We start from the raw sequence: 16581 nt of genomic DNA, 5'->3' as shown, positions 1-16581 counted from the left end.
AGCTCTTATTAAGTCATTACTGTTGTCAATCACTGTTCCTTAGAACTGTGCTTTCATATATGCCTATGAGCTGTATATTATTACTAAGGAGAAGATAGACCCAGGGAGGTTAGTAATTTACTCACCCCTTCAAAAAGCTAGCAAATGGCAGGTGCAAGATTTGAACAGGACAGTCTGGTTCCAGACTCCACACTACTGGCCTAGGACACCTGCTGTTCTACTGATGTCTCTGCTTAAGGTCTCACTGTCCTTGGGTCCCTGTAAAGGCAACTTGTAGCTCCTGCTGCCACTATCTACTTCTGTCTGCTAAAGTCACAACCTGATAGTGCTGGGCTGAATCAACCCCATTCCAGCAGCCCAGCAGTGTGGCCACTGTTGCTGTTGCTGCTGCTTCTAGGGCACCCCGCAGAAGTGGAGGGCCTCCCCAAGAGGGCATCCTCTCACTTTGCTGCTGCCTTTGCTCCTGTGCCCAGCTACCAACTCTGCCACTCTGTCCAAAGCCACCAGGACTGCTGGCCCTGCTTTGATGTCACTGAACCTTGCTAAGTTCTCCACTGACAGGAGTAATCTCCCTCCCCTACTTTGAGGCACTTTCTGCTTCATAAGTTTCAAATGAGACCTGTTCTTAGCTCCTGATGTCTGATGGGTTGTTACAGAAACACAATCTTTTATTTAACTTGTGGCTTTCTCCTAGTACCAGAACCAAACTGATGGAGACTACATAGAAGGCAAAGTTATAGACCTCAAGCTGTACTCACAATCACCTCTGCTCTCCATCCCTGCCACGGGGATGTCTCACTGACTCTTTTTCCTTCAGAGAACAGACTTCTGATGGGAAGGACTTCTCATTCCTTATGTTCAAGAGATTCCTGGTAGGTCTGTCTCGCCAGTTGTCAGGAGATGTTTAGATGTAGCCTGAAGCTATTGTTCTCAAAACCACAAGGAAGTTTTGGTCTAGACCCAGTTGCTCATTGCCCAAAGATCCAATTATTGAGACAGCAAGGATTGCCAAGGAAGAAAGGAATTTTTTATACAACATATCTTGCCAGGAGAACAGGAGAAGTTGCCTCAAATCCATCTACCTAATGGAGATCATGGGCTTTTAAAGGAGAGGCCATGTGCCTTGGGGCAGGTCATAGTATAACTAACAAGGAGCTACATGCTTTGGGGCAGGTCATATGCATGGGGCATTGGGGCAGGTCGTGGGGGATGATGACTCTGGGCATCAGGAATCTTGCTGAGAGGCCTTTGGAATCTCAACTCCTTTGTCTTTCAGAACATCCACCATTTCTGGGAAATAACTCATTGAAATTTGTTCAATGCCTGCCCCCCCACCGCCTTACACTATGAGAAAAATTTAGTTTAGGCTTCAGCTGAGACTTCCACTCCCATGATGTTATCAAATGGTTACTGAAAGGACAGTCTTACTAATAAACTATCTAACACAGAAAAATAACTATCTAACTCGCTGTCTCTTAAGATTAACCACAGGGATCTTAACTTGCTGTCTTTAAGATTAATCACATGGGTCTTTAAAAATTAACTGCCCACAGAGATTGTATTATGGCATTTGAAAAGAGCTGAGCAGACAAAAAGGAAGTGTAATCCTCCTCTTTTACATTTGCCAGACAAGTTTGGTCAGACTACTGATAAGCCAGTCTCCAGGAGAAGTGAAAAAAAGGGGGAAAATGAACACCCTAACAACTCAACAGCTATCTCCTGTTAATCAGTCTACAAAATAAATTTTTCTTTACCCCTTTACAATCCCTACTAAAAAGCCCATGTCAGGCCGGACACGGTGGCTCACGCCTGTAATCCTAGCACTCTGGGAGGCCAAGGCAGGTGGATCGCTCAAGGTCAGGAGTTCGAGACCAGCCTGAGCAAGAGTGAGACCCCATCTCTACTAAAAATAGAAAGAAATTACCTGTCCAACTAAAAAAATATATATATATAGAAAAAATTAGCTGGGCATGGCTGCGCATGCCTGTAGTCCCAGCTACTCGGGAGGCTGAGGCAGAAGGATTGCTTAAGCCCAGGAGTTTGAGGTTGCTATGAGCTAGGCTGACGCCATGGCACTCACTCTAGCCTGGGCAACAGAGCGAGACTCTGTCTCAAAAAAAAAAAAAAAAAGCCCATGTCACTTGGCCTTGGAGTAGGCCAGCACTCCTTCTTTCTTTCTTTTTTGTGCTGAGCCCTTTTCCTTCTCTTTAGGAGAAAGCAAAATAAACTTTTTACTTCTTTTTATCCTAATCTTTGTGTTGAGAATTCTTTCTCCACCCACGTCATGAGCCCCCCCACGCCCTAACATCTGGTAGCCCATATGGGGACTCGCCTCTACCTCCATACGGGGAGGAAGTCACTTCTCTGCCTCTGTATGAGTTCACTTTTCTGCCTCTGTCTGGAGACTTCTCCCTCTTCTGCTACACAGCTCTCAGTACATCCTTCTTGGTGCAAATGTGCAAATGCAATTCGGAATTCAGTCAGTCTGTTGGGTTCTGGAAGTGGTCATATGCCCGAGGTTGGGAGTGGTAGCTTTTGTCTAGGTTTGGTCTGGAAGGGAAACCTAGCACCAGGTCTACCATTCAGGAGGGTGTCTTGGAGGGATGCCTCCTAACCACCCCCGCTGGTCTTCACCCAGACCCAGGGACACCTGGCTTGGGGGGAGAGCTCTTGGTCTTGGTCTAGGTCAGAACTCAGGGACTTGAGTTTTCTGACCAGATCTCTAAGTTTTAGTCTGACTCAGAGTCAGGGAAGCTGATGTCTGATCAAAATCCTGAAGGTCATCTGAGTTGGGGACACCCTTCAGACCTTTTTTTTCTATTAACATATGACCATCCCTTAAAGGTCCTTTTCTTTCTCCTAGTTGACATCAAGGGCAACCTTCAGTCAGCCCCACCCAAGGATTCCCCACTGGGATGTCTTCTTAAGACCTAAACATTTAGTCTTCTATTGCAATACAGCCTCACCACAATGTAAGTTAGACGACCAGGACGTTTGGCCCAACAATGGATCTCTTAATCCATTACTAATGGATTTTATTTGGGACTTGAATTTTAGACAACCAGCTACTAAATATGTAGCAGGAAAAAATAAAGTGTGCCTACTCTGGATGTTACTGATGGGATGAATTTAGAGAAAATGAAAACATAGACCTGCATGACTGTCCAATTAGTATAAAAAGCAGTAGCTTATAGATCAGGGAAGTAAAATGCTCACCCTGACTGGAGTGCTCACCAATTCTGCATCACTGTGCTTCACATTCTCCCATAATATGCAGCTTTCCCTCTGTGCCCACCCAGAGCTCTCCACCCAGTGGGTTCCAATCCTTAATTTATGGAATTAAGAATTCCATCTACTAATTTATTTAAGCCTTCCCAAGTATTTCCTCACAGTCTGGCACTCTCACCTCTGCACCTATCTCCTTGACAGTTTCTGTTTTCCAGGAATAGTCCACATCCTGGTTACTCTCATTCATGTAGCTCAGGCAAATCTGCCTTTGATTCTCCACTTCTGTCATTTTATTCCCTTAGAATTTGTAGGAGCAGGGAGTTCATTCCCTTTGATTGCTTAAGATTTCCCTCTGCATCCTTAGCAAATGTGTTTATTAAGCACTGGTTTTTGTCCTCTTGTGTGCTCCCAGGCAACTGTGTGGCCAAATAACTCCCTTGTGTCCTTTAAATCTTTGCTCAACTGTCATTTTCTCAATGAGCCTTATCCTGACCTCCCACTTTAAAATTACAACCCTCCTACCCTCAAACTCCCCATTCTCTCTACTCTCCTCTTGTTCACAGCAGTTGCTACCTTCTCACACAAGTTCAGTGTGTCTCCTGTTTTTCTCCTGTCTGTGAACAGCTTGCAGCCAAGGGACTTTGTGCCTTTGATTCCATGTTACAGAATAGTGCCTGATACCCAGTGGGAACTCAGTAAATATGTGTTGAATCAATGAAGGTATGATATTGTTGCAAGTCACATGTTTCCTCCATAAATATGAACCCAAGTTTGATTGTAGACCTAATAAGAAATGAAAAAACATTGAACAAAAAACCCAAAAAAGCTATGTTTATTTTTAACTTTGCAAGCAAAGACTTAAGTGCTCTTTCACATAGAAACGGCTAAAACAAGAATTGGGTTTTTTATACTATACCTCTGAGGAAAAAAATTCTTTTGTGATCCTTATAAAGCAGGGCACTGTGGGAAAATGAAACAGGAAATAAGGATGACTTTAAAGGGAGTCCAGCCCAACTCCTCACGGAGAAGGACGGCCTCCGGTCCTTCCCCAGCGCACACCTCGTTGAGCAGAGCAGATGAAATCACAACCACAGAAGCCCCCCACTCACCTGCATCTGCATACTTAGGCTCTGCCCTCCTTTCTGTTACAATAAAACACTATTTATAGGCTTATTTGTGGTTTAGATCCCATCTCCTGCTCAAGGACATGTGGTTCGGAAAATATCCCTCTCTCCTCTACCTCACAATAAATTTCTACTTCTCTAATTATTGCTCCCATCAACATACAAATACACTATAACATTGCCTGTCTTAAAAAACAAAACTCTTCCTTCGCCTCTATTCCCCTCCAGCAAGTCTCATTTCTCTGCTCCCTGGCATAGTAAAACGTCACTGTCTCACCTCTCCATTTCCTTCTTAGGCTATTCCAACTGGGCTTTCATTTTCTTTAACATTCCACTAAAACTTGCTAAATCTAATGGCCTCATCTTAACCTTCCCTCCTCCCATTCTTAAGCACTTATCTCTCTAGACTCAGTGGCAACCCCACTCTCCTGGTTTTCCTCCCACCTCAGCAGCCCCTCCTTCTCCTCTGTCTGGTCCCTGAACGTAGGCCTAGAATGCATAGAGTCGGCCCTCCGTATCCGTGGGTTCTGCATCCTCAGATTCAACCAAACTTGGGTTGAAAATATTAAAAAATTAATAAGTAAATAAAAATAACAATACAGTAAAAATAATACCAATAAAAATACAGTATAACAACTGTTTACATAGCATTTATGTCGGTTTAGGTATTGTAAGTAATCTAGAGATGACTTAAAGTATGCAGGACGATGTGCACAGGTTATAGGCAAACACTATACTATTTTATAAAAGGAACTTGAGCATCTGTAGATTTGGGTATCTGCAGGGGGTCCTGGAACCAATCCCCTTGGATAGCAGGGGATGACTGTATTACAGAAAGCTGGACACACCTGCTTGTGTTCTGTGAGAGGGCTTAGAGGACACTCCATTTACCAAAGGAATGTACTGGTGACAGGGGTTGAGAAGATCAGTGTCGGCCGTACTCTGGAGTTCCATAACAGCATCCCTGGCTGTTATGGAACTGAGCTGATAGCAATGAGGATGAGAAGATGAGACTGGAGCCCAGGTGGTACTGCTGAACTGTGAGAAACAAGGTGGGCACAATGATCTCAATGAGCTGTAGAACGGGAGTAGGAGGGAGGTGATGGGGAATGGCAGAGGCAGCAGCCTGCAGAAAGCTATGGTAATAGTGGATGAAGCATGCTCCTGGACGCAAGATAGATGGGCACCCAACAAGAGTATTGCCTAATTTATGCAATTAAAGAAATCAAGACAGACCAGGAGGCTGAGGGCAGTCATCCCAATAAAAAGTTATGATCCTGCTATTGTCTGAATGTGTCCCCTAAAATTCACATGTTGGAACTTAAACCCCAATGTGATAATATTTAGAAGTAGGGCCTTTAGGAGGTGATTAAGTCATGAGGCCAGAGCCCTCATGGATGGGATTAGCAACCTTATAAAAGGTCTGGGGGGAACTAGCTGGCTCTTTTTGTCCCTCCATCCTTTCTGCCACGTGAGGACACAGCATCCATCCTCTCTGGAGGACACAGCAACAAGGCACCATCTTGGAAGCAGAGAGTAGCCTTCACCAGACTGCAAACCTGTTAGCACCTTGATCTCGGACTTCTAGCCTCTAGGCTATGAGAAATAAATTTCTGTTTTTTATTAATTATTAAATCTCAGGTATTTTGTTATAGCAGCAGGAATGGATGAAGTCAGATCCTTTACTCAGCTGGTCCTGAGCCAATGCTCAATCCCAAAACTGAAACAGAAACTAGGTTCCTATGATGAAGAGCCCTGGCACACCACAACAATTGCCAATCAGTAGTTAATACCCATCCTTCCTCAAAGGGACCTATGGCCATTTACACACAGTAACTATGCATTGTGGAAAAGAGAACCCCTAGACCACTTGACAATTGTTGGACAGTCAGAATTGACATTATATCCAGGACCCAAAGTGCCCACATGGCCCCCTTTTGGAGCAGGATCATATGGGGGCCAGGTAATAAATGGAGTCCTAGCACCAAACTAACAGTGGGTACTTCAGGTCATCAGACCCACCCACACCTGGTCTCCAAAGGTACAGATGGAATGAATGGACATACTTGGTGGTTTAATGAACCCTCACGTTGTTTTCTTGACCTGCAGGATAAGAGCTAATAAGAGAATGAAAGGCCGAGTGGAAGCTTCTGAAATTGCCACCACTACTCTCCTCCCCAGCCAAGATAATAAATTAAAAACACAACTGCATCCCCAGGGAATGGTTAAGGTGTGTGTCACCTTCAGAGCAGTGGTGGTCTCTGTTCAATCCCAATATAATTTGCTAGCTAACTTCTACAAAAACTTGAGCACAGCCAAAACCTCGTTTCTACAAAAAAAAAAAAAAAAACAGAAAAACTAGCCAGGTGTGGTGGCATGCACCTGTAGTTCCAGCTGCTCAGGAGGCTGGGGTGGGAGGACCGCTTGACCCCAGGAGTTTGAGGTTGCAGTGAGCTATGATGATGCCACTGCACTCTAGCCCATATGACAAGGCAAGACCTTGTCTCAAAAAAAAAAAAAAAAAAAACTTGATAGATCATGGCAGATGACAGCAGAATACTAAAACTTGACCAAGTAGTAGCCCCAATGCTTCAAGCTCAAACACAGCAGTTGATCACAGTTTATCCTACTAACCCTTCTCTTGCATGTTCCTCAGGAGCAAGAATGACTAGAATCCTGGAGAAACACGGGGTAGAAGCAGTGATTGACTGCAAACAGGATAAAGGAGATTCTGAGTGGGGGTGATGGAAATATTCTAAAAGTAGATTGTGGTGATTATTACATGACTCTATACCAAAAATCATTGAGTTGTATACTTAGAACAGGTGAATTTTATAGCATGTAAATAATCTCTCAATAAAAGATTATATAAAAAGATACATTAGTCATAATAACTTCTCATGTATTTATGTACTATAGTTTTTATACCTATTCTTCCAGTTACCTAAGCTTTCTCATTAGGGATAATCAAATCCTCTCATCCAAACAACCAGAGGAGTGCTTCAGTGAGTAGCTGGGCTGTGAAATCTTTAAAATTCTCTTTTCATAACACCTTCTTTGGCCCTGGGCCCCATTTGTGATAGGAATCCCCCAACTGTAATATTACATTGAATTTTCACCATGTCATGCTCACTAGAATTTTTATAAAAACATATTCTAGGCCGGGCGCGGTGGCTCACGCCTGTAATCCTAGCACTCTGGGAGGCCAAGGCAGGTGGATCGCTCGAGGTCAGGAGTTCGAGACCAGCCTGAGCAAGAGCGAGACCCTGTCTCTACTAAAAATAGAAAGAAATTATCTGGCCAACTAAAATATATATAGAAAAAATTAGCCGGGCATGGTGGCACATGCCTTTAGTCCCAGCTACTCGGGAGGCTGAGGCAGTAGGATTGCTTGAGCCCAGGAGTTTGAGGTTGCTGTGAGCTAGGCTGACACCACGGCACTCACTCTAGCCAGGGCAACAAAGTAACACTCTGTCTCAAAAAAAAAAAAAAAAAAACATATTCTAATTGTTCTTTAAGCAAGTTTACCCTTGCTAAATTTAGGAAGATCTTTGTCCAGTTTGACCCCTGACCCCTGAGGTGCAATCATGAATTCATACTATTTTTTTTCAGACTGGATCTGTTAGGTTTGAATTATATATGGCTCACTCATACCAATAATTGCATCTGTGCAGGAAAATGTTAACAATCTTTTAAAGATAGACATAATATACAAAATATTTAGATTCTTTTATATTAACACACCTCTATAATTGTTCTTAAACTAGAGTAACCATGAACTCAGTTTCTCAAACCAGATAGTACAGAGGAGCCAGGACCTGAATCTAAATTTTCTGATTCCATGTTGTGTTCGTATTGCTTTTCCATACTGTCTCCAATGCACTATAATTTAGAGAAGAATGTGCTAAAAGGTCATGGATAAAATACTTTCAAAATGAGGATTAGGGTGATATTTGAATTAGGCCTTGAAAGATGCAAGTGTTTTAGATATGAGGAATGGCGTGGGAGAGATGGAAAGGGAGGACATTTAGTGGCATTTCAGGAAAAGGAAGCAATATTGGCAAAGGCACATAAGTAGTTTGGGAGACAGTGCACAAAAGGCAATGAAAGCTGACTATGGAGTAAAGACTTGAAAACCTGCTCGTAAAATAGAACTTAGTGAATTATAACATTTGTACTCCATGAAATAGTATATAGCCTTTAAAAATTGGAGCTGGGTGTGATGGCTCATGCCTATAATCCCAGCTACTTGGGAGGCCGAGGTGGGAGGCTCACTTGAGCCCAGGAGTTTGAGACCAGCTGGGGCAACAAAGTGAGACCCCGTTTCCACAAAAAATGAAAAAAATTAGCCAGGCATGGTGGTGTGCAGGATACTTAGGAGGCTGAGGTGGGAGGATGGCTTGAGCTTAGGAGCTCGAGGCTGCAGAGAGCTATGATCAGGCCACTGCACAGCAGCTTGGGCGACAGAGTGTGACCTCACCTCCAAAAAAATAAAAATAAAAATCAATGAGAGTTATGAAGACTGGAAACATGGGAAAACAGCTATCAGAAACACTAAGAGTTTAGATAGGTTACTTAATTAGGATAATATTTGAAGGTGCTTCATAAACTGTAAATAATCTTTCGCAAGGTATGCTGGGGAGTGAAAAAAGGGACCATGATAGCTTTGGAAGAGAAGTGGGTTGCAGAAAGGGTTTTTTAAAGCCAGGATAAGAATTCAATAAAGAGTTATAAAGTAAAATTGTGAGCAAGTGAAAATGACTGTTGGAGCAAGTCCTCAAGGAGATGAAATGCATCAGAGTCTAGGGGGCAAGAGATGAAAGGGACCTGAGGGAAGCAGAGAAAATTAGTAAAAGTCCACAGGAATCCAGAGGGGAGAGAAAACTGTGTCTCCTTGTAATCGGCTTCACTCTGTGAAAGCAGAAGCTGTGGCTGTCTCAACCTCCCCTCTCCCCCGAGCCCCTGCCACAGGAAGAGGCTGAAGCTTTCAGCCATGAGCTCCCTCAGCTTGCCGCGCCAGCACTCACAATTGCCCTGGACGTGCTGTCCTCATTCCCTGCCTTCCACCCTCAAAGGAAGAGGTGTCTCTACCCCCTGTCCTGGACTGTGTTGTGGAAGCCATGATCCCTGCTCTCTCCTTCATCTCAGTTCCTCCCTGCCCACTGGGGCCTTCTCAGCACAGGCGTCGCTGCTTATTAAATCTCCAAATGGATGCTTCACAGCAGCCGCAAACTGACCACCTCTCTCCCTGCAAACCAGCAGTCACTCTTGTATTCTCCACCTCCATTGATGTGGCCTCCATCCACCCAGAGCTCTTCCAGGCTTCCCAGACCCCTCTCTCTCTCCACTCTCTCAGTTAGGCCATGCCCATGTCCTTCCATTTCACCTTTGGAATCACTCTGCATCCACATCTTCCTTTTTATTTCCACTGCATTATTTTAGTTCCTGGCCTCCATTTTTCTTGCCTGGAGCACTGTCACAGTAGCTTACAGGTCCTCCTGATTCCAGCATCACTCAACATCAAACTACCCTGTCACTGTTAGGGCAATCTTTCAAAAATGCACACCGACCACTCACTCCTCTACTTAAAATCTGTCAGAGCTGGCCAGGCGCGGTGGCACACGCCTGTAATCCTAGCACTCTGGGAGGCCGAGGCGGGAGGATCCCTCAAGATCAGGAGTTCAAGACCAGCCTGAGCAAGAGCGAGACCCCATCTCTACTAAACAATAGAAAGAAATTAACTGGACAACTAAAAATATATAGAAAAAAATTAGTCGGGCATGGTGGCTCATGCCTGTAGTCTCAGCTACTCGGGAGGCTGAGGCAATAGGATCGCTTGAGCCCAGGAGTTTGAGGTTGCTGTGACCTAGGCTGACGCCAAGACACTCTAGCCTGGGCAACAGAGTGAGACTCTGTCTCAAAAAAAAAAAAAAAAAAATCCATCAGAGCCTCTCATCAAGATAAAGTTCAAATTTCTTAGCATGGCATATAATGCTCTTCAGGATCATCATCATCTCTTGCCCTGAAAAGTGTGGGTTTTAGACATTATTTGTAGTTCAGGGAATGTAAGAGAGTACTCAGGTCTCCACGCTGTGAGTGTGCTCTTGCTTTCCTCGTCTGTCTTGGAGTGACCTAGTCAGTGGGGAAGATCTGGCTCAGGTGTCGTCATTCCTGTCAAATCTCCCCTGAGGTTTTCTCATGTGGTCCAGGGCCATGTCCTCTCACAGTTATACCTGTCGATGTTCTAGAACAGTTTACTTCTCTATCTCCCCTGATAGTTTATGTGCTTCTTGTGGTCTTCACCTCATTTTCCTTTGTATCTTTGGCATCTGACACAGGCCTGTTACAAAGCTTATTGAACATCATTAAATGTTTATTGAAAGTAAGATTGGCTTAGACTCCGCATCCTTGAGCCATATGCCAAGGGAGGAACATTCATTTTGAGACAAACTGTATGTAAAAGATCATGAATGTCTCCTAATACACATGTTGAATGTAGCACTTAAGCACACAGTCCTGCTTGTAGACCACCTGTGTTAATGCTTCCCTTCCACCTGTTTCATCACATTTCTGTGCAGATTCCAGACACTGCATTACCCATTTTTATCTTAATAGCTGCCTTTCTCCTACCATATTTTAGTTTTCTCTAGAACATCCCATAAAACCACTACTGCTACCACAATAATGTCTCTTTTGAAAACTTGAATAACATCCAAAGCTTTCAATGCCTAATTTTCTAAAATGAAACACTGTTATAGCTGCAACTCACTGTGTATTTCTCATGGTTGAATTTATCATAAGTTATGTTCTAATGCTTTGAGCTTGAGAAATTAACACATTTTATGTTTCAAAATTCATATAAGGGGCTGGGCGGGGTAGCTCATGCCTATAATCCTAGCACTCTGGGAGGCCGAGGGCAGAGGATCACTTGAGCTCAGGAATTGGAGACCAGTGTGAGAAAGAGTGAGACACCATCTCTACCAAAAGTAGAAAAAATTAGCCGGGTGTGGTGGTGCACCCTTGTAGTCTCAGCTATTCAGGAGGCTGAGGTAGGAGGATCACCTGAGCTCAGGAGTTTTAGGTTGTAGTAAGCTCCGATGATGCCACTGTACTCTACTGAAGGCAACAGAGTGAGACTCTGTCTCAAAAAAAAAAAAAAAATCATATAAGACCCGTCTTAGAGAATTCCTCAATAAAAATAACATTGATAATAATTATTATAGTTAATAATATTAATACCATTTGTTTATTCAGGAGCAGATATAGACTCTACATATATTTTCCTCTTATATTTACCTGACTAATTTAAGTATAAAACTAACTTTGATGAGAGAAAATAATCTCTTCCCTTCCACTCAAGGCATATTTTGATCAATAATTTTACCTTCAGCCTGGTTCTGGGATTTATCAAAAAGATAATATGTGTATTATACACATTTATTTTTCTGATGCATCTCATAAAATCAGCTATCTCTGGCTCCTTTGTTTAAATTCAGAAGTAATTCCTCAAAACTATATTAAGGTGTTGAGACTATGCTCAGCAAGAGCGAGACCCCATCTCTACTAAAAATAGAAAAATTAGCCGGGCACAGTGGCACACACTTGTAGTCCTAGCTACTTGGGAGGCTGAGGCAGGAGGACTGCTTGAGCCTGGGAGTTTGAGGTTGCAGTGAGCTATGATAATGCCACTGCACTCTAGCAGGGGTGACAGAGGGAGACTTTGTCTAAAAAAAAAAAAAACTATGTTAAGGTGGACATTATAAGGGTTAGGTCTTAAGAGACCAGTCCTCTCCTTTCATCTGGGTTTTAATTCCAAAGGATTTCAGAATTAGTGTCTTTTAAAATTTGGTTGGTAGTAGAAAGAGCCTGCCTGCCTAGAGCAAAAAAGGATGTCCTACAGGGGAAACAAAACGTTGAAGTGAAATCCATGACTATTTTTGCACATCATTAAAGGCCTGGTAATATGGGAGTGGTATTCTGTGAGAATATTTGGAAAAGAAGCCATTGTAGTCATCTGTTTATGTGTAAGTATAATAGTTTTGATTGTTCACAGGAATAAATTATAAGAAAAGTATCACATTTTTTGGAATGTGAAACCACCGTTTATGCAGATTTTAATATATCATTCATATGTGTTGATTTGGGTAGTATACTTAGTAATGACTCTCCTGGAGTGGTTGACAAAAATGATAAAGATTTAATCTTCAGTCTTGTTTAATCTGAATCATTTCTATTTCCTTGTAAAGTATCTGGCATCTAAAAATGAAAGGAAAAAATATTTCATAAATTTTGGAAAACAACTGTCACTCAGTGACAAAACTCCCAAACAGCCAGGTTTTGATTACATATGGAAAGGTGTACAAAGAAAGCTTATAGATAGATGAACTCCATAAATAATACCAATAGTATATTTTAACTAATATTTTTGTTTGTTTGTTTCAATCTTTCTCCCACTAAAGAACACTATAAAGAAAAAGGCTGGCTGAGTTTCATCTTGCTTAGTTGGGTTGGAAGCTGGCAGAATGTAGAAAAGGGAATAGAAGCAAAAATCTGAATAATTCATGAGTGACTTACCAACACAGTATAATTAAAAATTGATAGTATTAAGGTACCCACATAAATCAACTATTAGAAACGCTGGTCTCAATCGGGTGTAGAGAGACATGCCCTATTGGTTATTCCCGTTTCCCCAAAACTATGTCATAAATAGGCCCTGGTATTTATGAAAACACACCCATGGTCTGGGCTGGGGCAAAGGTGGCAGCAGCTGCATCTTCTGTTTGGAATCACTCCAGCATCGGGCCTGGGTCCCAAGTCTAACTAAAATTCACTTCTGTTTAGTACCTATTATGGGATAGATGCTTGGGGATACCAAAATGAGTATGAGACAATTCCTGCACTAAAAGAGTTCTAGTCACATCAAGAGACACGTAAGCAGAAGAGAATTGCAATGACATGTTACAGGTGCTATTGCATCACATGGTACAGTGTGGACACATGGGAGGAAGCAAGTCGGTTCCATCTGGAAGACAGGCAGGAAAGGCTTCGGAAAAGATGCAGCTTGAGCTGGTAGATATTTGTGAGGTGGGAACTGAAGTACATGGGAGGAGAGAAGTTGAGGAAGAGCATACCAGGTAGGAGAAGCTGCATGGGCAGTAACAGGAAGGCACAGAAATAACACAGCAGGCATAGAAGTAGAGCATAGAATTGTAGTTATTATAGGCTGACAAGGGGAGCGGGGAGGGGTGGGTAGGAAGAGGTTGGCTAATGGATACAAAATTACAGCTAGATAGGAGGAATACTTTTTAGTGTTCTATAGCACGATAGGGTGACTACAATTAACAGTAATTGTGTATTTTCAAATAGCTAAATGAGAAAATTTTGAATGACACAAGGAAATGATAAATGTCTGAGGTGATTAATTTGCTAATTATCCTGATTTGATCATCACACATTATATACACATATCAAAATATCACTCTGTGTTCCATAAATGTGTACAATTAACACATCAACTAAAAATTAAAAAAGGAAATAACGTAGCATGTTTGAAAAACTACAAGTAGTTAAACATGTTTGGAAAACTACAAGTGTATGATGAGGAGAAAGCAGTGAATGATAATACTGATAGGAAGGCAAGAGCTACATCACAGAGGATGTTGTAGGCCATGCTAAGAAGCTGGGACTGCATCCAGAATGCGACTGAAAACCATCGAAGGGCTTTATGCAGGGGAGGGGCATGATCACACTTTGCTTTTGAAAGATCACTGTCTACTCTGTGGAGGAAGGAATGAAGGGGAGCAGAACCGGAGGCAGAAACACCAATTGGGAGGTGACTGACTATCCGAGGTCAGATGAAAAATGACGGAGGCTTGAAATGAAGCAGCAGGAGCGGGAATGGAGTTGAGGGGATCAGCACAAGTTCAGAGGGAGGGGCTTCCAAGGACAGGAGCAGGGACAGGCCCTCACCTGAGCGTGGAGGGGAAGGCTAGCTGAACATTACAGAAATGTGACTTCAGGAACTCATATTTAATCTTGTGTTATTGTCAAATTACATGGAAATATAACACTCTTTCTAATGACCATCAAGGTGACCTACCACGGTCATGGATTTCAGATGATTTTCTAAGCTTCTTGTTCTGTAGGAAATAGAAATAGAAAATAATGTCAAAAAAGGGGGGGAGGGAAGGACTAAAATAGTGAACATGATGAACAAGTATGCCATTATTTAGCAGTACATGGGAGCAATTGTCATTTAAGATAGAATTGCAAGACCCGGGTATATGATATATGGATCACTCTCATTGCACTTAAATAAAAATATTGAGCTACAGTCTCATTACATTTAACATTCTCTTAGATTTACTTAGGATAAGATTCTGGCTATCCCTTGAAAACATAAGAAATTTCTTTGAAAGTGATGAAGAACTAGAGGCAAAAATAAGGCATGACTCAAGTTGACTGATAAGGAGTTATTTTAAAGAATTAAAAAATAAAAATAAGACATCTGAGACTCTTAAAGTGCTCACTTTTATATCCCTATTTTCCACTATTTCCACTACTAAAGACAACTGACAAAAGCAGTACCATAATTTTGAGATGACACAGAGGTAGTCTAAAGCGTGTGTGTGCACACTGAATGTACTGAGACCAATCGGCCAATGGAGCCTTCAGAGACAGTGGAGGCTGCAGGCTCATGTAGGTCTGGAATCTTCTAACAACTGATCTTATTAGCTGGAAAGGGCCTTGAGAGCTCTTCTGCCCCATCTCACCCCTTTGCTTCAAGGACAGTCTAAATGAGCCTCGTATCCATCATGAAAACAGGCCAAGTAAACAAGTGGTTGAAGTGGTGAAACAAATGTATATTTATATTCAAATTTTAAAATAATTCTAGAAAAAATATTCCATAGTTTCTTTCAGTAACTTGGAAGATCCATATTCAGTTTAAATTAGCATTTACTGAGTATTTGTGATATCAGATCACGTCTCTCATATTAGGAAAAAAGTCATAATTAACCTGTTGCTTTGCAAACACTAGTTTAAATCTGCCAAGGGTTTCTGTTTTAAAAACATAGCTGTATTTGCAAATGGTATGTTGAACAACCATGACTCATGACATAATCAAAATACAACTTTAATTGTAGTCTCCTACTTCTACCTTAAGCTTTTTTCACTCAGGGAAGCTTTTCCTTGGCCATTGGGTGGATACACAGCAGGCCCAATGGCTTTTTTAGACACCCTAAGATAACAGTCCCCACCGTGAGGCACCAACAGTCTCAATTCAGTAGGTAGAACATCCAATCTTAATATTATTAATCAATCCTTTCATCTTCATTCAAAAGCAGGACTTCTCCTCCCCCTCTGTCAGCTCAGGCCTGTAGTTGGTGGACACCATTGCCTTTAGAGGCCAGTTTCTACCCTCTCTTTGCTCACCTCCTTTTCCATTTGCAAGAGGAGGCAGAAGAAGTGAGGTGGCAGGATAGCTCTTACTTGGCTGGTGGCTTCAGAGTCTCAGCTTGGCAAATGGCTAAAGCTGATTCTTTCTCTTTGGAGCTTGACATTGCTAGGAACTTCTGTCCTTCAATTCCCTTGACCCAAGCTTTTGCATTTCTCTTCCAGGTGGTCACTCGATGCTCCTTCCTCAGCCCCTAAGAGTCTGACATTCTATTCCAGTTTCTTGCTGCTGGTATCTTTTCACGCCACCTTTGGCAGAGCCTAAGGAAACTGACCTCTCACCTGCATGGTTCTTAGGGAATTATCACACCCATCCTTTGTCCTGACAGGCTCTAGAAGGAAAGCCACCCAACACAGCCCCTTTGCTGTGCTGCCACAGCTTGCCTTAGTTTTCTCAGGTGTGAATGAATCACCAGTCCTCTGTGTTTTGCAACTTTTAGGGAACACATTCCAAAACTCTGTAGGTGATTCCCTGGATATCTGTCATAAGGCTTTAGGTAAAAGAGGTAGAATTACCTGGGGGAGATGGGACCTCATGACATAATAGATCAAAGAAATCTCTTTTCCAATCTTCCCCGCTCTCTACACTTTGTATATCTTGGATCTGGCCAAGGGATAAGAGTCATGGAATGGGTTCTTTGAAATAATTTCCTTCAGAAACTCTGCACATGAGGAAAATTCACTCTGACTTTGGGAAATCATAACTGTTTTATTAGCACCTGAGGAACTGTGCCAGGAAACTCTCATTTTCATATCTTATTATGTTCCTAATGCC

General features: G+C 42.4%; 1 protein-coding gene across 2 annotated transcripts in view; it reads right to left on the bottom strand.

Moving 5' to 3' along the window:
- Positions 1 to 4042: 4042 nt before the first annotated feature.
- CAGE1 (cancer antigen 1) overlaps positions 4043 to 16581 on the bottom strand; it is a 61557-nt gene continuing 49018 nt past the window's right edge. The window contains exons 12-13 of one of the 2 annotated variants that reach the window (XM_045551726.1): positions 14452 to 14491; positions 4043 to 4188 (exon numbers count right to left, since the gene is read on the bottom strand). In XM_045551726.1, the coding sequence (XP_045407682.1) occupies positions 4174 to 4188; positions 14452 to 14491 (55 nt within the window). In that variant the 3' untranslated portion in view covers positions 4043 to 4173. Of the gene's footprint in view, positions 4189 to 12492; positions 12609 to 14451; positions 14492 to 16581 lie in introns of those variants that run through there. The other variant, XM_045551725.1, reaches the window with a different exon arrangement.

This window comes from Lemur catta, chromosome 5 (assembly GCF_020740605.2).
Source record: "Lemur catta isolate mLemCat1 chromosome 5, mLemCat1.pri, whole genome shotgun sequence".
Classification (NCBI taxonomy): Eukaryota; Metazoa; Chordata; class Mammalia; order Primates; family Lemuridae; genus Lemur; species Lemur catta.
The sequence above is the reverse complement of the archived record's forward strand: the minus strand, read 5'-3'. Positions and strand labels throughout refer to the sequence as shown.